The 22561-nt window shown below is 44.9% G+C and overlaps 2 protein-coding genes across 2 annotated transcripts in view; one reads left to right on the forward strand and one right to left on the reverse strand.

Moving 5' to 3' along the window:
* Positions 1 to 521: 521 nt before the first annotated feature.
* or30bu1 (odorant receptor, family 30, subfamily BU, member 1) lies at positions 522 to 2208 on the forward strand. Its single transcript, XM_070983575.1, has 4 exons — positions 522 to 744; positions 1203 to 1380; positions 1462 to 1765; positions 1915 to 2208. The coding sequence occupies exons 1-4, from the start codon at positions 522 to 524 to the stop codon at positions 2206 to 2208; spliced, it is 999 nt and encodes a 332-aa protein (XP_070839676.1).
* Positions 2209 to 5251: 3043 nt separating this feature from the next.
* ubl3a (ubiquitin-like 3a) overlaps positions 5252 to 22561 on the reverse strand; it is a 30653-nt gene continuing 13343 nt past the window's right edge. The window contains exons 2-5 of the mRNA XM_070983186.1: positions 11648 to 11756; positions 9601 to 9687; positions 8168 to 8245; positions 5252 to 7182 (exon numbers count right to left, since the gene is read on the reverse strand). Of these exons, the coding sequence (XP_070839287.1) occupies positions 7130 to 7182; positions 8168 to 8245; positions 9601 to 9687; positions 11648 to 11756 (327 nt within the window). The 3' untranslated portion in view covers positions 5252 to 7129. The remainder of the gene's footprint in view (positions 7183 to 8167; positions 8246 to 9600; positions 9688 to 11647; positions 11757 to 22561) is intronic.

The raw sequence follows: 22561 nt of genomic DNA on the forward strand, positions 1-22561 counted from the left end.
GAAAATGTACAATATTTCCCTCTGAAATGTATTGGAGTAGAAATAACAAGCAGAAATTTTTGAGTAACTGTACTTCATTACTTTCCCCCAATCTGTATGTGCAGTAGCCTACTCAGTATGTAAATCCTACTCTGTGTATTTGTTTGTTTTGTTTTTGTTTGTTTTTTTTAACATCTACCATACCATAATGTTGCATGCTTCATAACTGTTAGTTAGGTTTGGCTGCAGTGTCAGAAAACCATCAGGATCCAGTCTAAACATGAGAAAATATGACTTACTGTGAAATGATTGTCATGGACAGCTTACTTGGAAAACCCAAGTGTGCTATTTTTTTCAACATACTTCTCATTTCCTGCCTGTCACAAACTCCTTATAAACCTCAGACGCAGCTGCTTGTGTTTGTCACACCGTCTAGGCCGTGAGGCGAGGTAAGCACTGATATGCACCTTATATCTGACAACCCCTCTCAATCATGCACTGCACTGCACTGCTGTAGCATCTGCTGTCACTCTGCCTTCAGTATGTTTCAGGTGGATGAGAACTACACACGTGTGTCTGAGTTCGTTATTGTGGGCTTCCCAAGTCTCCAACCGGAACACTTTGACCTGGTGGCGTGGTTCTTCTTCTTCCTCTATGTGACCACAGTGGGGGGCAACCTTCTTCTGGTGGTGCTGTTTGCTTTGGAGCACAGTCTCCAGAAACCCATGTACATCATCATGGTCAGCCTGGCCCTCTCAGACACTGGTAAATGTGGTATAGTTTGAGTTTACTGCCATACATCTAGTCTCGGGGTCTAGTTTATTTGGTGTCACAATGCAAATATTCCTTGTCACAGTCATCACAACAGTTTAACAAACATTGATGCTCTCAATGATTGCACAGATGACTGTTGTTGGCCTTGAGTGGAGTGCAGAAAAGGTAACGGTCACCCTTATTTAGCATCTCAACACCAGCTGCCCTCGTGATCTTTTGAAGTGTAACAACGTCTAGATTCGTCCAGGAAATATGAAAGAAATAGTTGAAAAGTCAGTAATTGAACTGCAGTCGTCCACGTTTCTGATGACAGAAGCTGAAAGAAGTAGGTCAGAGTGAACCAAACATTGGTGTGAAAATCAGCTGGCATCCCTGTGTTGTTTCCAGCAGCTGGTATGAAGGATTTGAGGCTGTGGAGTGTTTTCAGAGCGGTGTTTTTTCCCTTACAGGCTTCACCACAGTGGCTTTACCCAAACTGATTGCTCGCTACTGGTGGAACGACGGGAGTCTTGGCTTTCACACTTGCCTCTTCCAAGAGCACATGATCCACTATTTTGGCTCCCTGAACTCCCTGATTTTACTGACCATGGCCCTGGACCGATACCTGGCCATCTGTTTTCCTCTCAGGTGAAGAAGTCATTTGATTAATTTCACCTCTGAACCCTGGAGTAAGACTAAAAGCAACGTCTCCTCCCGTTCTCTCCTCAGGTACCCGACAGTGATGACAAACCAAACCATGGTGGGCCTCACACTCCTCTGTTGGGTGGTGGCGCACATCTTCCCCGGCATCAGCACCGTCAACTTCACCATGATGCCATTTTGTGGGCCCAATCAAATCATACATGCCTTTTGTGACACCATGTCTCTCACAGCTCTGGTGTGCGGGGATCCCAGCCAACAATTCAGCGCCGCCTTTGCTGGGGCGATGTTTATTCTTTATGTTCCTTTAGCCTTCATCATCTTCTCTTACATTTGCATCATCATCTCAGTATTGCGCATGGCCAGTCGACAGGTGAGGTTCACCTCTTTTTATCTTAAGATAAGATACTTTCATACTCAGGATTATGTTGCCACTTCTTTTCTAAATCTGACACAGATTTTTCTGTCTTTTTATTTTAATATTCACAACTCCTTTTAACCCAAAGCCACTGTTCTCCTCAGGGCAGAATGAAGACCTTCTCTACCTGTGCCACCCAGGGCTGTATCATTTCCATCTACTACATGCCACGCTTCTTTGTCTACTCTACACCTTTCTTCCCTAACCTGACGATGACCCCTGACAAGCGTATAGCCACCACCCTCTTCTACAGTCTTTTCCCTCCACTGATCAACCCCTTCATCTACTGTCTGAGAACCAAGGAGATCAAGCGAATATTGACACGGTGGGTCCACAGACGAAAGGGTGTTACGCCTAAGAAGCATGGCCAAATTGTGACTGTCACCAAGTCACACTGACATTAAGAGTTAAAACAATAATAATTGTTGAGTCTATATGGTAATATACATCAATGCATTCTGTCTTTTTGTCCTGTCACTCAGAAACATACTCTGCATTTTACCGTGTCAATTTTTTGTGTTTAAAATGTAAACAAATGACAAAAAATAAAGAAATAACACAATTCTCTTTAAATCCTATAGCTGTAAACTGAACTGTTAAGATGTGCGGTACAGTGATAAGACATGCTGTAAGAGACAGACAATATTTCCATCCTCTTCTACATCAACACACAGGCACACACACACAGAAGCTGCAGACATATCAGGCACGGTCTGTCAACAACAGAAGGTAGATGCATAATTATTGCATGTAGGAGAAACAAAAGCAAAGGGTAAAGAGTGCTAGCTATTCAGGGAGAAAAGAAAGAAGTGAAATGCCTTCAAAGAAAATCTCTTCATCCAGAAGCGTACCATGTAATATGGTTATTATGGTTTGTTGATATTAAAATGAATCCATATTCATGATGACCTTTGGGTATTGAGACAGAAAAGTATTACAGCTGTTTGTCATTGCACCATGAATGGCGAATGAATTTGATTTAAGGAATCATGGTAATATTATGGTGGCAGAACCTCTGGGAAACTGAGTTCATGAGAGCATTATTATTGCAGGAAATCTGTGTTAATGAGGCTTTCATGGACATTACCAGACTTTAAGCTTTTAAAATAAGGTCATGCATTCACATTATTCTCATTCAGTTCATCATTTTCAACAGAAATATGTGGAATTTGGCAGAGATGAAGAAACCTCCAATTATAGTTCATGTTATTCTCAAGATGTAAAAAAAAAAATCAAAATGACTTCTATGCTTAAGTAAGTCAGTCAAACGTATCTGATGTGCAGTGATTTGAGTGACGACATGATCTGTCCTTGAGGCTGTAATGATCAAATGAGAAACTGAGTAATCTGCAGTTACAGCTGAAGCAAGACAGCAAAACACAAGACAGACGAAATACATTATCTTGCATTTTACAAGCTCTTGATAAATAAATATCAGAGTCCCCTAAAATACATTAGATATCACCTTTATCTTTTAAAACAAACAGCATCATGGATTATCTCCAAAGCAATAATAATTGCAATGAACTGTGCGAAAGAGAGATATAAATTAGCTTAAATTAGCTTTCACCCAAACAGAAGCTTTAAAAAAAAGCCGAAATCATCCACCTTATTTAAAATATTATGCCACTTTGTAACTTCTGTGTGCCTTGTTGGTTATTTATGTTGCTATACCAGAGTTCTGCCAGAAGATGGCAGCATCCTCAAACCTTTTGATGGGTCACACACTTAATGAAGGATCTCATGTCTTGCCTTGCAGTTTGGCTAATGCTTGGTGGATATTACCCCATAATTATACATTCGTCTGTATAATCTATCCAAACATGAGTAATGAATGTGTGAGCTCTATGAAAGGGCTTCCCCGTACACGCCCACCCTGCCAGTCATATCCATTTTTACACCCCGTTGTTGTGGTCAGACGCATGAAATCATATGGGTTTTATTAATGTTTACAGCCTAGCCGTATACTTAAATGCTGCTGTTGTAAATGTCACATATATTTAAATGATACTGTAAAACACAGACTCACGCTACCTTTGAAACAATAATTTTCTGTGCAGAGACTGGTGTTTTGTTCAGAGGCCAGGCAGCAGCAGCACTGAGTGGTTTAATGTCACACAGACAGAATGTGGGCTTCTGAGTGGTCCTACTGTAACCACAGTCTGCACACAGACTCTTTCTATATATATATATGTATATATATAGTGTGTGTGTGTGTGAGTTTGTATGTGTGCAAATAAGAGAAGAATAGTTGTATTCATGTTGAGTATCTGGCCCACATTACAGTCAGTGTGGACACAGCGTGAGTGCAAGGAGGAGATGAAAACAGGGAGGAGGAGAGGAAGTAAGTACACTGAAGGCAACAGTACAGTCACCGTCTTTTCATAAAACGACTTCTTAGCAAATCAGAGCTCGCCTTGTACTGTGCTGCCATGTCATACTTTTTTTTTCTTTTTTTTTTTAAATCTGAAACTGTCCCCACTGGTCTGTTCAGTGTGTCATTGCTGCTCAATAGACGGCAGGTTGAACTATACTCTATATTCCACACTGTTCCTCCTGCTGCACTTTGGTCCACTGACTATTGCACTAACTGGACAAGTGTCTTAACAACATCACGTGGTTGTCACAGAGAAATGACGCTTGCTTCTTTTTTAGATTATTAAAACCCATGCATTAATGCATAAGCAACATTTTACTGAGTTTGTTTTACTCAAATTTATCTGCAGTCAGGTACATTAAGTGGGTCCCAGCTCCCTCCTCAGGGTCCTGACATAAATCCAGGGAGTAATGAGGTGATTAATGTGGTTGTGTTCTGAAAAGTAAGCAACAACTACACATGACTAAAGTGGAATAGGAGTATAAAGTAGCATAAAAGGAAACACTTAAGTACAAGTATCTCTAACAACATACAAGCACAGTACTCGAGGATGTAGTTTGTTACATTTTACCACCAATCTTCTAAAATATGGTGCTTTGTTGAAGCTTCTCAGCAGCTGTTAGTTCCCTAGTTTGTATAAAAGGAGAACCAAAACCTAATAATCAAATTCACTACATGTTCTGTGGTATAGTTACCCAAAAGTACACAAAGTGGTAAAAATCACAATGGTACAGATACGCTAAAATGCTGCTTATATGTCAGTACTGCAATGTGAATGACAATCTTACTACATTTTACTGCCACACTGTACTTGTGATGGAGTATTTTTTACATCATGGTAGTACAATTTTTAAGTTAAGAAAAGAAGTAGAGTACTTCAAATGAAATGTGTGGACTGCATTACTACTCAACAGCTCTAACTGTATCTCTTTAAGTGTGTGTAAGCTCAGCATTAATCCTAATTCTAAATAATTTCCTGACAGACTATCCATAATAATTTCAGATGAAATGCCTCCACAGTTGTCAGAGAGCTTGTCACTCAGCATGACAAAGACACGACAAAAGGCAGCGCACTTCAATAACCTTTATTTAGATTACAGATGTATTCCATTTTGAAGTTTGGAGGGGGGAGAGGGAGCATTAGTGCTATTTACAATTGGTTTGAAAACGTTTATCTCTGTACAGATTTGAACCCTGATCAATATAAACAATATATTTTTTAAGACCTAGTGCTGTTACAAAGCGATTCTTTAAAGCAAAAAACCACAAAGAAAAAAAAGGATTACATTAAATTATAAACAAATGAAAAAATAATAATAATAAAAGAGCACAGAAGAAGAGAGAAAATAAAAATCGAGTCTGTCGATGATTAGGGAGGATCTGCTGCTGTTAAGCACAAGACATTGTCAGCGAGTGACTGTGAACTGGCTAGAAGCTAACCGTATACACAATCATAGACTAAACACCAATATACTGTATATCAACAAGATCTAGAGTCATCATGTTCTATATAAGATTCATATTAAATATATTCTACACGTTACCTTAGTCTGGAACATTACTTCCATTGGAAAAATATAAAATAAAACAATAAACCTTTTTATACATTTTTATTAATCTGATGATGAGCACATGCTTCAGTTGTGCAAAATGGACTTATTAATGCAGAGAGAGAGAGAATTAAGAGGAGAGAAAGAAGCGAATTAAGACAAATGAGGAACGTTTTCATTCCGAGCTGATTTCCCTGCTTGGGCAGCAAGTTGTCAAGAGCGATCCTTCACAACACTGTTTGAAAAAAGGAGCACAATGAGCCTTTCCTCGCAGAGAGGGACGGTGCAGGAGGGAGGGAAGAAAACTGACGTCTTATTAATCACAACACTGGTCGGTCAGCAGTACGCGTGGACTGTCAAAACACAGTCACGAATGTCACGGGCAAACAAATAACCGAAACAAGACCACCGACGCGGGCTGTTTGTCTATTTGTTTGTCTGTCAGGCTTTGTTTGGCTAAAACATGACGAGGGAAAGAGCGGGACGTGTTCGGCCTGTACAGCGCTCTGCAGACAGAAAGGGAATCATTTCTCGCATGTGACCTTTAAGGGCACATGCAGAGGAGGGCAGTAGAAAGGACACAGGTGTGTGTGTGTGTGTGTGTGTGTGTGTGTGTGTGTGTGTGTGTGTGTGTGTGTGTGTGTGTGTGTGTGTGTGTGTGTGTCCTGGTTTAAGTTCTCTGATCAGGCACGTCTAAGCTTCGTCTGCTGCACCGAGGGAGATCACACAAGCACATATGGTTGGATGTGTGTAGACGGGATGTCATACTGTGTGCGTGTGTGTGTGTGTGTGTGTTGGTATGTTGATGAGTTGTTAGTGGTTAAAATTCTCAGCAGTCTAGATGAGAAAACAAGGCCACACACACAAACTTGGGCACTGCATTACTATGACAACCAGCTAGAATGAGGAGCCAGTTAGAGGCTTTTCACCGACCGGCTGAGGATGGACAGACAAGGTGTGTATGTCTACTGTATGTGTGTGTGTGTGTGTGTGTGTACAGCTGAAGGCTTAAAAAGGTGTGCATTAAGAAAAAAAAAACACATGCAAATCCAGTTCCTTCCTCAAATTTTCAGTTATGACAACAAATCAAGTACATCAGAGGAATCAACTCTGTCGTTAATCAATTTCCTGCTCCCAACTCTGCTTCCTGGATCAACCTGAGCCTGCTGTCTTTCTATGTTTGTGAGTAAGAGAGAGGGGCAAAGAAAAGAAAAGGAGATGAGCGTGTGTGTGTGTGTGTGTGTGTGTGTGTGTGTGTGTGTGTGTGTGTTTGTCCAAATGCATATCCGCACTGTGGACAAGCTCCAGGACAGGGGACAAGCTCATTAGGTCCAGGATGTTGAGGGCGAGAACGGATGAGAGGGATGGAGGGCCGGCGGCGGCGGTGTGTATTTACAGAATGACACAGCAGTTACTCTCCCCGGTCTTCTCTCTGTTCCTCTGACCTGTGAACACACACACACACACACACACACACACACACACACACACACACACACACACACACACACACACACACACACACACACACACATCATCATCATCATCAGCAAACACTGATCCCACACAGTCAGACAGCTACTGAGCTAATCACACATGGTGAAATATAGTTTCAAAACATTTCACTTGTGACAAAATCAGCTCCATTAAATGTGATCTCAGGTCAGTTTCACAAACATTCTGTGGTCGACCGGGCTCCAGGAAAACAACGCAGGGTTGTCTGGCAACAACAAAAAAAAAAAAAAAAAAAAGTTGCCCAACGCCAACGCGACTTGACATCATCCGACGAGGTGCCATGTTGACCAATCAAATCACAATCCCGGCAGATTATTCTGCTGCTCCGCTGTGCGGTTTTTTGCTGTCCAATAAGCCGTGAAAACGCGTGAGGCTGTCACTCAAACTGGATTTCCTGGACTGCATTTCATGTCTCAGCAGGAACCTGAAGCAACCCGCCCACTTAGTTTTGCTTTTAGACTCATCAAATGATTTCATCAAAATAAAGGCTGAATGCTAAAAAGTAGGAGAAATGCATGTATCAGACCACATTAACCATTTGAAAAACATATATTTTATCTGTTATTTCCTCACTTATTACTGAACGCTGCCTTCTTCTGCAGTAAAATAACATGGACCTCCACCTGAAGTCTATTTCTTAGAAATCAGCCCCCCTCTCTACAGTCAATCACTTTCTACAACGCAGTCACAAAAAGGAGACCTGTCACCTGGTATGATTTATATTAGCTGTGTTTTCTCCACGATGTGTGGTATCTTGGGAATACACTTAAGGGAGCCAATCATTTGCACCAGTGGCCGTTCCTAAAACAGAAGCCATGTGTGGAGATAAATAATGGCTGGGAGCAGAACATTTAAAGTTGTTCAGCTCGTGAAAGGCCCACTGAAAGGAAAGGAGGGAGACGGAGGGCTGGTTACCTTGGGAATTTGGCTCAGGCAAAGTCTCTCTGGCAACTAAATGCATCACTGTGGTCTTCCCCAAGGGCAGTTTGAGAGCTGGTGAGAGAGGGAGACAGACGGAGAGGATGCAAAGGTTATTCAGCAAGCTGCAGCATATCTGTATTTACAAAGTCGTTCGCTGTCATCTTCAACTTGTACAGTACAAATTATGCTGCACTGGAAAGGAGAAAAGAGGAGAGAAGAGAGACAGAGAAGCTGCAAACTCCATTTAGCTGCTTCGTGAAGTATAAACTACGGCTGAAGGTGTCAAAAATGTACGACTGTGAGGGAATTTGTATATTAAACGCAGGAAGAGTTTGATCTCATTGAATGAATAACACTGGAACTTTGATCATCAGTGATGTTTCATGAAGCACATTCTGATATACTTTGTATCTAAGTCAGAAAATTCCCTATTATTGTCATACATTTCAACCGTATTGTCATACCGTAACTGTCAATACTGTATGGAGAAAATGGACTACATGCTGTATGGGATGTAATCTACTGTCTGTGTGACTGAAAAACCCTTTTCTGTACTAATGTCTGGGCCATTCGAACCCTTGCTCTTTCCTTTCTTTAACAAGGAACTCAGATGACAACATACAGTAACTGAGCACGATGTGGATGGATTATCAATCTAAAGATAAATATCGGTTACATTTGACACCAAAGTTAATGGAAATCAACGGCATCCAGGAAGCTCGGTCAAATGCATTCAACTCTGCTACTGTGTGCTTTGTAATATAACAAGCAGCACAAGTCTGTCTGTGATATCTGATGGAAAAGCTGCTAGATTTTAAAAATACCTTGTAGTTAATATCTTAGCTGCGATACTTGTAACTCCGTTATTCCCCCAAACTGCTTAAATCCATCATGTGACGCGAGCGCTGTCTGTGTCCGCTGGGAGTTTCGGCTGGACCGGTGCAAACGTGCTGAACCGACGATGAGGGAGTCATCAGATAGATGGCAGTAATGGGATAAAAGGGTACGAGCCCATTAACCACACAAAACAGCAGTCCAATCAAAGCTGGGTTCGAGCCAAAAAAGCCGGGGAGAAGTGAAGAGGGCTGCCTCAAAAAATGCATCGTCTTTTTCTCTTCGCTTCTGCCATTCATTTTCACCCCCCCCCTCCCCCGCCCCTCCCTTTCTGTGTCTTCATTGTGCTGCTTGAGGTCTGCTCTAACGCCAGCCTTGCCCCTTTCCTGACCAGTCTCTTTCCCCTCTTTTTCTGTATTTCCTCTCTCCTCCCTCTCTCCGTCAAAGCGGGCTTGTCCGGAGCACTGAGGTACCTCTGTTCTGCGGCTCAGGAAAGGGATGAGAACAGCAAAGAACTTTCCAGCGACACACTGCTGTGATTTTGCGTGCATGTCTACGAGCGGGCCGCTGGACTTTTTTCTGTGTTTTCTCACCTCCTAGTGTTACGTTGCCATGTAGAAAACGGCCCTGGTAGATCAGCCTCAGGATGTTGGGACTGCTGACCTGCTCTTCCTCCCAGTCTGACAGAAACAAAGGCAGAGACACACGGAGAGAGAGTTAAAGAGGTAAATCAACATGGAGAAAAGGCATATCATCTCGATTATTCCCCTTTTCTGTCTAAATTTCCACATAATTTCCCATAAAACATCATCTTAACTACTGCATGATCTATTATCTATAAACTGAGAACATGCAGGTTCAATAATGACATTTCACAACCTTTGTATGAACATGGCTAATGAAGGTGTGCTAGAAATTTGGAATTTAATTGTTCGGGGGCTCTAAGTTCAGCAGAGCAGCTATGATGAAAAGCTCTGAATGCTGCTCTGCGTAAATATAATTTACTGTATACAGCGCAGTGAAAAGACATCAGTCATGGCGAGGTGGGAAGAAAAAAGGACCACCAACAACCACACTGAGGATATTTAAAGACATTTAGGGCCTTTATTTCAGACCATTATATGCAGAATGTACAATGTGTGGGCTTTGCGGGACGCACTACAGAATGTGAGAGACTCAAAGAACACGAGGTGTGGCTTGGGAAGAGCCGGAGACAAAAAGCAAAGGCATTAAATGAAGAGCGAAAACAGCGGGGGGAGTTGCACGGCAGCAGAGTCTGGCCACCAGATGTTTGTCTCTAGCTAAGCAGAGGGTGTTGGTGCTGACTGAGCGCCTGCTCCGGGTCTCACAGGGTTCAGATCTGTTGTCTGGGAGGAACACGGGGTGCTTCCAAAACTGACAGGACTGAAAGAAAACCTCCTCTTGTCACGGAGAATCTGAGTCCGTCGGTGTAATTTATAGATTTCCATGAGCTGTGGGCTTCTCCTGCATTCACAACGCCGTGGGAAAAGGCTACAGTCTGTTCAGATTCGACGGTGGCGTGGGGTCGGCGGTATCAAATGAATTCTAACACTGGTGTAGCAGCCGTCAGGGAGCGGGGGTGGAACCGAGAGGAGGTGGCTGTACTGCAATCCCACATTCCTGTATGCAATGATAATCTGGGTGAAAGGAGGAGTGCACCCTAATTACCTCACACCAAAGATTGGCACATTCCCACACTGCTGCACAGACCTACATGCTAGCAATTAGCGGCGTGTTTGAATGTGATATCAGCTCTTTAGAGACACAGCGTAGCTCCTCAGCTGCCTTTATCTTTGTTACAGAAAACACAGCCAAGATAAGTCAGATCGTCTGGTTTCCACACGCGGCTAAACCGTTAGCAACCGCCGCTCGTGCAAGCCCACTGCAGCTGTGCTTATGCAACGATGTGATTTATTGCAAAATAACACAACGGGGTTTGATATCATCTATATGCAGAATGTGGAAAATAGTCCCCGTCGGTGCACTCAAATCCCACAGACCTAAATGTGGTAAATGTTTACATTCAGCAGTTAATGCGAAGCAGACGTGCCCGTCACAGCAGCGCGAGGACCTCTCAGCTAAAATCACATTTTAATCGGACGGCTCAGCTCTTCATACGTAATGGGAATGTGTTGAAATGTTGGCTCGCATGAAGGCACGCCTGAATACGTCACCTGCAGCTCGCGCATGTCGCCGTAAACTTAAATGTGTCTATTTGACAACCTGTTGGCCAAAGAGTGATCCAGAAAAAAGAGAACTGAGGCGAGCAACATTTTCTGTGGACGGTCGACTGATGATGACGATGGTACTCGATGATCAGGAGACACAGAGCAGATGTTCAGCTGGAGATGAGCAGTAAGTCGCCACTCACACCTCTACCAGCTAACTGCAACTTGATGCGGTACATTAATGCTAATGCACCTTTTTCATGTTTCATCTTCTTCATTTTACACACTGAACACTTCATTCTTTTGCAGTACTTATTTTTATTATTTCTCTCGCTACTTATTTACGAGTCCAGTTCCAAAAAAGCTTTGACGCTGTGCCATTGTCTGACTGACCTGCATTTAAACTCCTTATTAAAGCTCCTATTAGCTGCCGCTGCCAGTAACTACTCACCCATCGGCCAGTTGTCGTAGACGTGTTTGGCGATGTCTGCCGCCGAGTCGTTGGGAGAGAAGAGGAACTCTTTCGTCTTCCCGCTGACTAAAATAAGCCGCAGGTTTATCTGCAACACAGATAAAAAACAAGATGAGTATGTTAAAGCAGCGCATGAGAAACGGTACTGGACACATCAAAAAGCACAAAACGCAAACAACTGTCCCATCTGTCCTATTAAAGAGGAAGCACAGAGGTTCAAGTGAAAGTAATTTAATAGGAAACAGGAGAAGGATATGAGGACCCTAAGGAGCGTCCTTCCGCAGGATCAACTCCCATCTGTCTCTCCAGCTTCCTCCTCGCTCTGCTCTCGTCCCTCTAACTCGGTTTCTTTGTGTTTGGTTCCAAATTCTGTCACATTCTTGCAGCTTGTCACCTCCTCATCTTCACGTCTCGTCATCCAGATGTTCTGCTTCGCTTTGTTCCCTTGTCTGGAGACCAAACCCTTCGCGTAGCTGTTTGAACGTGTCCTTTATTACATGAGATTCTTCATGAGACTGAAACTCTGTATTGTACTGAGTTCCCTCCTAAAACCCTCTGGCTTGCAGACCTAATGTATATTTCTGATGTCACTGTCTATGAATGGGAACGTGAGTATCTTTGTTATTTCAACACAAACAAACTTGGCTCTCGTGGTGTTAAACAGCCCACAAAACATGAACAATTAGCTGGCTTTGGAAGACTTAGGGCTGTTAAAATGTGCAACCTTCCCCGAACAGCTTATCCCAGCAGTCGGTGGTGACGGCCAAGTGCAATAATAAATGACTAATAGTGTGAGACTCTTGTTCACCACAGCCTTCTTTCCGCTATCCTCTTTACACAGAGGTCAGAGGTCAGTGTCAGCCACTCAGCAGCCTCTCTTGGGGATTGTCGTTGCGGGGTCTGCTTCATTATTTCTTAGGTGGGAAGTTTATCAAGATTACTGAAATCTACACACATGAGATCCCCCCACCCCCCACCCCACCCACACACACACACACACACACACACACACACACACACACACACACACACACACACACACACACACACACACACACACACACGCACACACGCACACACACACACACACACACACACACACACAGTGAGTATTTCCAACAGCATGCACATTTCTTTATGCACATTCCCAAACACAGACCGACATCCATCAGAAACTGGCTGTTTTTGCACAGAAAACACACTGGTTTGACTGATTCCTCCAATATTTTCGGGCAGATTTGTATTCTCATTTCCCCCCCTTTGTGTTGTCAACGGCCCTGACTCCCATTGTACAAATCAAACATTTTTTAAAATACTGTGAATGAATGACGGGCAGCGACTTGCTCAAAGGTCAAACGTCGCACTCGCCGTGCGAGCCGGCCCCACCTGACTCACTTGTGACGTCCAAATTATGACAAACATGGGCCCAACAATCATAGAAAGCGTCCCCACCTTAGCTCACTGCGCCAATCTCCCCGTCTAAAACAGCTAATTCATTGTTTGCATTTGATTGGTGTGTCACACGAGAGGAGCGGCACAGCTGTGCGTCGCTAATCGCCACATCCCTTTGCGCTCACCTTAAATCACCCAAACGACGAGGTGAACTGAGCACAGTGCGGCGTTTTGCATCTCAAGCCATTCATTTACACATCACTTGCCCGCCGCTGGGATGCAGATCAGAGTTTTATCTCTTAACCGGCATGATGTGTGTCTAGTGGTGCTCCAGTGCGCCTTTAAAAGCCAGAGCAAAGGTCTGCGGTGTGTGTTTGCCTTCGCTTAATGCGTTTGTGTGTCTTGCCTGCAGCATGCGCAAGGCACAAGCACGTGTGTGTCATTGTTCCGAGTGTGTTTCCATGTGCCGAGCATCAGTTAGCCCTCTACAGCGCGGCCCCCCTCCCGCGCCAACGAACCCACTCTGACTGCTGACACACACACATATACGTATACACACATACTGGCACGCCGAGCCGGCTGCAGTGATGTAACCGAGCTAACACCAGCGGATTGAAACGGAGATCTCTGTAAGCACGTTATCAAATCAGCTTTTAGGGTTAAGAATGGAAGAGCCGCACAGAGACATACACACACTCATACACATGCACTGACCCCGACATTGACCCTGTAAACATGCAGTTCATACACACGGCAAAGCCGCCGGTAAGAGGTCAGATGGATTTGATCGTTCTTGTTTTTTCACATATATGCTGGATACTCTGGGGCATAAAAACATACTGTATGCACACGCGCGCAGCCAGGCAGAGTCACACGAACACTCCTACACGTGTGCACTTCATGTACGAGCTGAAATAAATTAACACCAGCAGCAAAAAAAAAAAAAAAAACAACTGCTGCTTCCTGCTGCGATTCACGTTTCAACCAAGCAGATGAGATACAGATCGTTAAAGTAAGAAAACTGTAGCATGCTGGTGGGTGATCGGCTGGATGAGAAGTTCAGCGTTAGATCTGCTGGCTGTTTTTTAAGCGTCCGTACACCCTGGTGACACCGGAGAAAGCCTCTGATTGAGACGGAAACACTGATGAAGACACACACAGAGGAAGCCCCTTTACATAAGCAAGGTCGTGCTCCTTCCTGGTTGAACACCTGGTCGTTACCATGGTGTCACCATGGCGACAGCCAGCCGTGGGTGGCTTAACCTGATAACACCTACAAGACAGCTTTACCCCTCCTCCCCTCGCCTCCCTCCTGCCCATTTCCCACGGTGTCACATCATATTGTCTTCCTCTCCTTGCAGCAATCTCTGCATCCCCCCCCCCCCTCCCTCCCTCCCTCCCCCCTCCCTCTGTTTCACTGTCTCTCCCCCCACTCTGTCAATCTCTCCTCAGCACAGTGTACAGTGGAGGAATGCACAAGGCCAGAATAACAAGAGGCACTGAGCTAGCTTCAATTAAACAAGGTAAACTCAGCCTTTCTGCTCTATCGTCAACTTTCAATCTCTTTATTTGCTTTCTCTATTCTTGCAGGTCTCTCTCTCTATTTTCCTCCTGGGGACAGAGCAAAAGAAAAGCCCAAATACAGAGATACATCAGAGATGGCACACAGGTCCCTGGATGGCCTGATGAAAATGGTGTGCTGTGGCTCACGCAGCATCATTTTTCAAAGACTGCTGTTCAAACCTTCAGTAGACTTCAGATACATGCAGAATCCATCGCCAAGTAACCCTAAAACTGCGCCATGGTGCAGCAACGTCTTACTGGGACACTTCATATTGTTTTCTCCGTAAGCATCCGCTGTGCACGTTTCTCCTTTTTGGATTATAACTGAATCAAGGCTCTTTTTCCCCCCTCTCCCTGACAGTCACTGTGCCTCCTCCCTGCACTCTCCTCGGCAGAAGGGCTGGTAATGAGGTTTCACAGCCAGCTCAGGAAAGTATATTCAGTCGCCGTGTATGCTCTGTAACGAATACTCCAGGTATGTGGAGAGTGTGCCTCCGTGCACAAACACACAGCGCATACACGTACATATCTGCAGGCAAACACTGAGTTATTCATGCATATATACAGCATGTCAGCACGTCTCCCTCTGAGCTGGGGATGACAGAAATCAGCAGTATGAAGCCTTCACCAGTCTGCAGAGCTTGTGGAGGACCGGAGGAAGCAACACAGTGTAACACTTCTCTGATGTGAGGATGTGAAAGTATTTGTAAGCCACGGTATCAGTATGCTGGAACTTCCCGGAGCAGCGGCGTCTATTCCTGGCCACTCCTGAAAAATAAAGTTCCTCGCTGGTGAAGCCGGTGACACAGCTCCCCTGCTCGTCAAGCGTCCACTCCACCAGACATTCAGACACACTACAATAATGCTACCCTGCTGCCAAGTAGTGCCATGGTGTAAACATGTGAAGTAAGCAAACCCTCTGGGCTAAACACTGTTTGCACACGGCGGAGAGCAGGAAATTCAATGCCATCTATAATTATTCCTCCCTGAGTACCGCTCTCCTCTCTTTCTCAAGGCAGTGGTGTGTATGTGTGTTTATGTGCACTCGTGTTTATAAGTGCATTAAAGAGTAGTGCTGTTCTTTAGACCCTCTGCAGCAAACAAATTATAGAGTGGGAAGCCTTCCTGTGGGAATATATTAGAGCAGCTTTATAGGTAGTCTACGCAGTAAGGTTAGCCGCTGCCGTCAGCGTGGACTCCCACCCGTATGAATGAATGTAGACGAAGAGCTGCGCGATTAGCCCAACTGGGGTCTCTTTAAAACAAGCCAGCTGGATCCAGCCTGCTTTGACGCTGCCCATTAAATCTGGAGAAAAAAAAATTCGATTGCAAACTGAAGAACGCAGCAGCACTCCGAGGCTACAAATCCCACATGAATTATCAGTCGCCGATTTGACTGATAGTCATCAGGAGGGGGCACCTCTTTCTGGCCGTCGAGCAAATTTCAACGCATAATAACGGCTACGCAATAAGAGATGTAACAGGCGACGCTGCAGCTGATTGGGAAAAACTGAGCAAAACGAGCAGCCTGAAAGACTCATGTCCTATTTTCTAATTAGTCAAAACTGAGTCAATAAAACAGTTTTGCAAGCTCTTAGTGATCCTGCAAACGCGCAAAGGGTTACTGCAATCATTAGCACGCATTAGCACACAAATTCTATCATGGAGCCATTGTTTTCTTTAATTAAAAACACACTGAAAGGGCTGTTTTTCAGAGAGCTGCCGCACACGACGGGCCGGCGTGCATCAGAAACTGCAGCCTCACTTCCTCAGACGTTATAATAGCGAGTGAGCTCACAGGAAAATAAACCCCTTTGCTTTGTCAAATAGCCTCATTTCGAGTTTGACATGTTTAATACAATATTATAAATAGTTTTTTGTTTGTGTGAGCTCCTTCCTTTGTGCGCACACGTACACACAGACAGAGCGGTTATGCAACGGCGGCTGACTGATGATGGTGCGATACGAGAAACAAAGCCTAAGGCGAGGATTTGTAATCTCAGTGTCTGCGAGTATGCGTGTCTAACAGTGTCGGGGGGTAGCGCGTTTGCTTTTGGGTGTTTTCTCAAACTTAATTTGCTAGTTTTATCTGCCTTCCTCAAAATGCGCTCTCTTTAATATTTATTTCAAGACCTAACTATTTTCATCCCGGGAAGGAGCAGAGATATTAAATGCAGGGGTGAGCATCTTAAAATAAAATCAAGGATCAAGGTTCGATTGAAGCTATGAAGCAACTTTAGGAAAGGTGCAGAAAAACATTCGTCTTCTTTCAGAGTTACTTTACGAATAAATTCATCAAACTTGGATGTTTTTCCAGAAAAAAAGCCGAAAAAGGCAGCAAATGCAAACTTGAAACTTCATTTTAGAAACTTGTGGGTGACACTTTGCCCACACTTATTATGATTTCTTTAATGCTAAAGTTCATGTGCAAAGTTAAGGTGAGTATGCTTTCCAAATGTAGCTTTGACATCAGGACACATCTGCCTCGCCATTATCTGCTGAGGGGACGTGGAGACAAACAGTAAGACCTTGACCCAGCTGAAGCTCATTTATTATTAACTCTATTATGATCTTTAAAGGGCGCTTATCTGTCACGGCAAGTGTGTCATGGCTTGTTTTGAACTAATTTCAAGACAGCTTGTAATCCAAAACAGGCACAAAACATTTGGTATCTGCTAAATAGAGAACAGGTGAAATATATCAGGACAAATACGGTCAGAAAACAAGTGAGGCCTTACAGTGCACGTAGACGCGCGTCACGCCGAACACGTGGACAGACGGGCGGACGCAGCCCGTCCTCAGCAGGCGTCTGACGGAGAGGAAGAGACGCTCCCGTCCTCTAAATGGTTTATCTTGAGACAAATTGTCTGTTTTTGCTCTTACACAAGCAAACTGAAAACTCCAAGCCAAGCAGTCTGGTCAAGGTTTACTCCAACGCTGCTGATTATGCATACAGTCATGCTCTGCTGGTTGCCATGCCAACACTTGTGGTAAGCGGGGAGCTAGTTAGTCATCTGTGCTGTTTTGTCCTGTTTTTTTTTTTCTGTGTGTGTGTGTGTGTGTGTGCATGCACGCTATGAGGACAGACTGCACTTACTTCATCAGTGCACAAGCTAATAATGCATCATGATATTATAACGACACAGGCTGGTCCTCAGAGTGATTACAGGTACGGCGGCGCTTCTGATAACGCTGGAGCCTTTTAAGTTGTCATTACCATATTCACTTCAATGAGTGCCGTTCTCTGTACATTCAGTATCATGTGCACATTCGTGGTTGAACAGCTCCCTCTCTCAGGCTTCAGCGCAGTAGAGACGACACATCTCTAATCTGATTAATTACAGTAACTCAGTGCCAGTCAATAAATCAAGGAAACACTTCAATAGAGTTTCACGAGTCCTTTTCCAAGTTCATGCTGTAGTGGATTGTTTTCCCTCTACATGGCTGAAGCGTGAAATATCAGCTTTAATTTGAGAGCGATGAGGTACGAGCATGTGTCTAACAAGCAAACAACCGGTCTTTTCTCCAGCAGGACGTTGTGTTTTTGCGCCTGTCGACAAAAATGCAAATAATCCGCGGCGAGTGTTTCTGCTGCATTCGCTCAGGCATGGCAGCCGGGCCTGAATAATCGCTACAGTGCAATAATACGGCCTTATCTGTAAGCATCACGCTGGCAGCAATCATTTAACTCTACTACAGTTTCACCAAGAATTTTGCTTTTCCCTCAGAGGCCGAGGATGCGGGGCTGAATACGAGAAAGCCAGACAGCAAAACCTGTGGCACAAAAGCCGAGATTAGGGCTGTCCCGAGTAGTTGAATCCACTATTTACTGTATTGGTTCACTCTCCCAGCTCTCATAGCATCGTCCTCAGCCACAGCGAGCAGCTGTTTTCAAGGAAGAAGCTTTAAAAACGGAGCTAAAACAGAGTGAATACTGGTCTTACATGCAGCAGGTGGATACAAAAACAACTCCAAGTGAATGCTAATGCCACTCCATAACCTCTCAGAGTATAAATTAGGAACTGTTTGCTATCAAGTACACCGTATCACCTTAAAAGGTGATGATATCTTCTTTCCGCTGACCCCAAGTGGACAAACAAATCAGTTATTGCAGTTTTACAGCCGTTGAAGTCGCACACGTGACCCTGCAATCCTGTGATCGAATCCCAGCAGGGTGTTCTTTTATTTCCTGTTCCTGTTCGTGTGTGAAGTGAGCAGCCTGTGCAGTGGACATAAAACAAAGGTCTCCTTCCTGTTGAACTGTATAAAGGCCATTAATCATTAAAGAGAGTGTCCACTGTAAGAGCCAACACCACAGACCTTTATCTGATGCACTTTCTGGTGCATCCTGCTAACTTCCTGTGGCAGAGGCGGCTAATGGCTGCATTACAGTCCTAATAGTGTTGTTAAATTAAGGTTTCTGTGCATTGCAACAGCGTCAACATCCCGTGGCAGTTTAATGGCACAAAGCAAAGAAACCCTCCACTTACAGCTCCTCTGCACATGCATAATCTCGGCTATAATTATTAGGGAAAACTCATTACTTGACACTGAAGATTTTTATAATTTAACGCCTTCTATTTCCGACTTTACCTCTGACCCCTCAGCTTGATAAAAGTGTTGGGCTTGCAGCTATGGGCGTCATTATTCCACTGCTGCTGCTACAACTCTTGGGATTTGGATGCAGGAGAAAATGAGCAACAAAACTCACGTCCCACCCTTTCAGCTGCTCTCACTACTATCAGCCTCACGTCTCATTACTCAGTTGCCCCCTCGTACCTCGCCTCTCTCTCCAAGCGCTTGTCTTTTTGTGCTGTCACTCAAACAGGCCTATCCTTTGATGTGCCGGCGTCCTCATCGCAGCCAGAATCCCCCCCCCCCCCCCCCCCCACTCCCTCTCCTTCCTGTCACGAGCGTGATCAGCTGTTTCCTGCGCTTCAGCTGGCACTGTACCTGACAGCTCTCTGCTCCCTGTCCTCGCTCTTCATCACTCCCTTCTCCCCGTTTACAAACAGATAACCCTTTAATCCATCAGCTGCTTCTCTCTCCAGAAACAGGTAGACTCCCTTTCATGCTGTCATCTCCCCTTCACTGAAAACCTGCCTGGCTTAACCCACACGCACACACTCGCGCACACACACGGGGCTGCATTCCTTCTCTCCTGACAGGCGGCAGGCAGGTGCCTTTGATCACACATTCCTCCCATCGCTTCCTCTCCGTGATTGGACCTGTCACGAGACGTTGACGCAGGTTTACGTCGCGTGGCTGCCTCCTGCCACTCCCTCAACCCGACGTCTTGCTTCTTCATGCTTCAAAATGGCTGTTCACAACCCCGGGGGCCAAATGAATTAATGTGAGCCATGCCAAAAAAACTGAAGCAAATTACTGTGCGTTACCCTCTGGCAACCCGCACACTGATGGGACACTGTGGGGACGAGTGTGTTTGGATGTGAGGGGATTTTCGGATTCACAGCTGCAACACCAGCATTCAAAAGACAGCCTGACATTTCGGGAGATACGCTGATTTGTCTTCTTGTTGTGAGTTAGATGAGAAGACTGACGCCACTCTCATATCTGGTGAGCAGATGGTTATCTTAAAGACGAGACACAACATGTTAATTAATGTTAGACGTACTGTAAATGCATTTGTTTCAACTCTGAACAGAGGCAGGCTAGTTGTTTCCCCCTGTGTCCAGTGTTTATGCTAAGCTAAGCTAACTGGCTGCTGAAGGCGGCCGTATATTTAGCATCAAAACACTACAGAGGCTTCTTCTCCTTTTTCCAGAAACGTTCCTTTAAACTTTTATGGGCATCTCAGTGTCAGCTGATCAACCTGACTTGATTTGACTCTTCAAAATAAAATACCTTGCTTAATGTTCCTACTCCCACACCACAAGTTTCTCATTTTGCCGTTAGCTGCGCACGCTAAGCTAAGACACCGTACTGTCTTATTGAGACTACAAACACAGAACTTTTTCATGTCTTTCCAGAGCCAACACATGGAGTAAGGACACTTAATAAATGACCAGAGACAAACAAGAGAAAGACAGAGATGTGTGAGAATTTTGCAGAAAAAGATGACGCTTTCAATCGAATAGCTGCACTGAAGAGCCCAGAGCTCAGCTCGGGGAGGATCCGTCGTCCTCATCTCATCAGGGAAAACAAAACTCCAATAAAAACTTTCAGAGAGAGAAATGAAACTGAAAACAAGCGAAGTCAGAGTGAGACGAAGACACAAAAGAAACAAAGAACAAGCGGAAGTGACCAGCAGAAAGAGATGTTACAGGCTTGCAGGGTCGTGTATCGCACGTCACCGCCAAAGTGCTGATGCTGTACAGGCGGCGTGATAGTGATGACGAGGTCTTGTGCTATAGGAGGACAGAGGAATCGCTGACACTTCTGGAGGAGAGCCCGGGAGACTGAGGGAGGAAATGAGAGAGCGAGAGGGAACTGAGAGAGACTCAAAGAGGATTCAAACGGCGACCAGCGAAGGTCAGAGAGAAGAGGAAGTGCGAAGGTGAGCAAGGCGACGACATCCACTCGACTCCTTCGACCGTCCGCTGACTATTTGTTTTTGGTTTTTTGTTTTGCTCATGCACAAACATTTGCGTCCACGCTCAAAATGCCCACCCGGAGGGGGGCGGCTGCTTCTGAAGCGGTGGGCCAAGACGTGAAATTGCTCTTGTATGCTTGAATCGATTCTCCTCTCACCCCTCTGTCAGCGTCTAGACTGCCTGTCCCCGTCTCTCAGTGAAACACAAGGCAAGAGACGGGATAAAGGACGGATGACAAGGTGCAAAACAGAGCAACAAAGACGCGCCTGTGGTCGTCAACACCGGTAGCAAAAAAAAAAAAGAAAAGTGATACAGGAAGTGAGACGATCTGAGGCAACCACGACGGAGCTACAAGGCAGGGCCTGAGGTCGAAAGGCGTCAGGGGGATGGAGGAAGGGCGATGAAGAGGAGGGGATGTCCTGTGCTCTATTACGAGAGGAAGGTTTAAGCCTTCTTAACTCATTTTCTTCGGACACCCAAGCCAGATTTACGCTTAGGAAGTCTCTCGCTGAACAGCACAGCGCAGAGTTACACAATATCCTCTGGATCAAACATTTCCGAGCACAACGAACGGCAACGTCTGCAGCATCTGCGCGACTAAAAGAAAGAGAGAACGACTTCAGGATGAGAGAGGATCACCTGAAACCTGTTCAGTGAAAAAAAAAAAGAAAAAAAAAAGCTTGATAATACGATATCAGCATCAAGGTAAACGTGCTTTAGAGACAGTTTTGAACATTCATACAGATATCTTGATGGAACAAAAAGCTATGGAAGTCACCTCGACTTTCATTTTCCTATGCTGCGTGAAGCACTTTCAGCTCTGCAGGCCAATTCTTTCTTCCTCTGTGTTTCAAGTTAAATAAATATCAGGACAGCTTTGGCGTTTTACCTCTGCATTGAGCTGTTAGCCTGAATTAGCGCTGGCCTTCGTTTCATCTGAATTTCTGTGCGGTTCTGTTTCCCAAAATAGACGTTATTTGCAGCGTCCGGCCTCCTCGTCTGCATTCTGTCCGCTCGGGCTCTGGCGGCGAGCAGCAGGCGCACAAACCCAAAGGCCAACATGCCACATGTCAGCATGCCGCCGGTGTGAGGGGACCACACAGAGGGTTGATGATCCCTGATGATGGCTTTGATGAAAGGACCTCCTGTCCTTCACCTCTTTCGTCCCACCATTTGCTCCGCAGCAGCCCTGTCTGCTCACTCCCCCCCCCCTCCCCCTCCGTCACTTCCATCACAGGGTGTCTCACCAATGTGACTTCCTCCCACGGTGTTTTCCTGACGACCCGCTACGTGAAAGCCCCGGAGTCAAGTAAAGCATCCCCATGCTGTTCTACCCCCCTCCACCTCCCAAGAGAACTACATACTCTGTGGTGACCTCTGCCTT

The sequence above is a fragment of the Chaetodon trifascialis genome, chromosome 16 (genome assembly GCF_039877785.1).
Source record: "Chaetodon trifascialis isolate fChaTrf1 chromosome 16, fChaTrf1.hap1, whole genome shotgun sequence".
Lineage (NCBI taxonomy): Eukaryota > Metazoa > Chordata > Actinopteri > Chaetodontiformes > Chaetodontidae > Chaetodon > Chaetodon trifascialis.

Excerpts from the sequence above, each read along its gene's own strand:
- or30bu1 (XM_070983575.1), top strand. The coding sequence starts at position 522 with ATGTTTCAGGTGGATGAGAACTACACACGTGTGTCTGAGTTCGTTATT. Across the intron at positions 1,381-1,461 it reads GCCATCTGTTTTCCTCTCAG|GTACCCGACAGTGATGACAA; the intron begins GTGAAGAAGTCA and ends TTCTCTCCTCAG. Across the intron at positions 1,766-1,914 it reads TGCGCATGGCCAGTCGACAG|GGCAGAATGAAGACCTTCTC; the intron begins GTGAGGTTCACC and ends TGTTCTCCTCAG.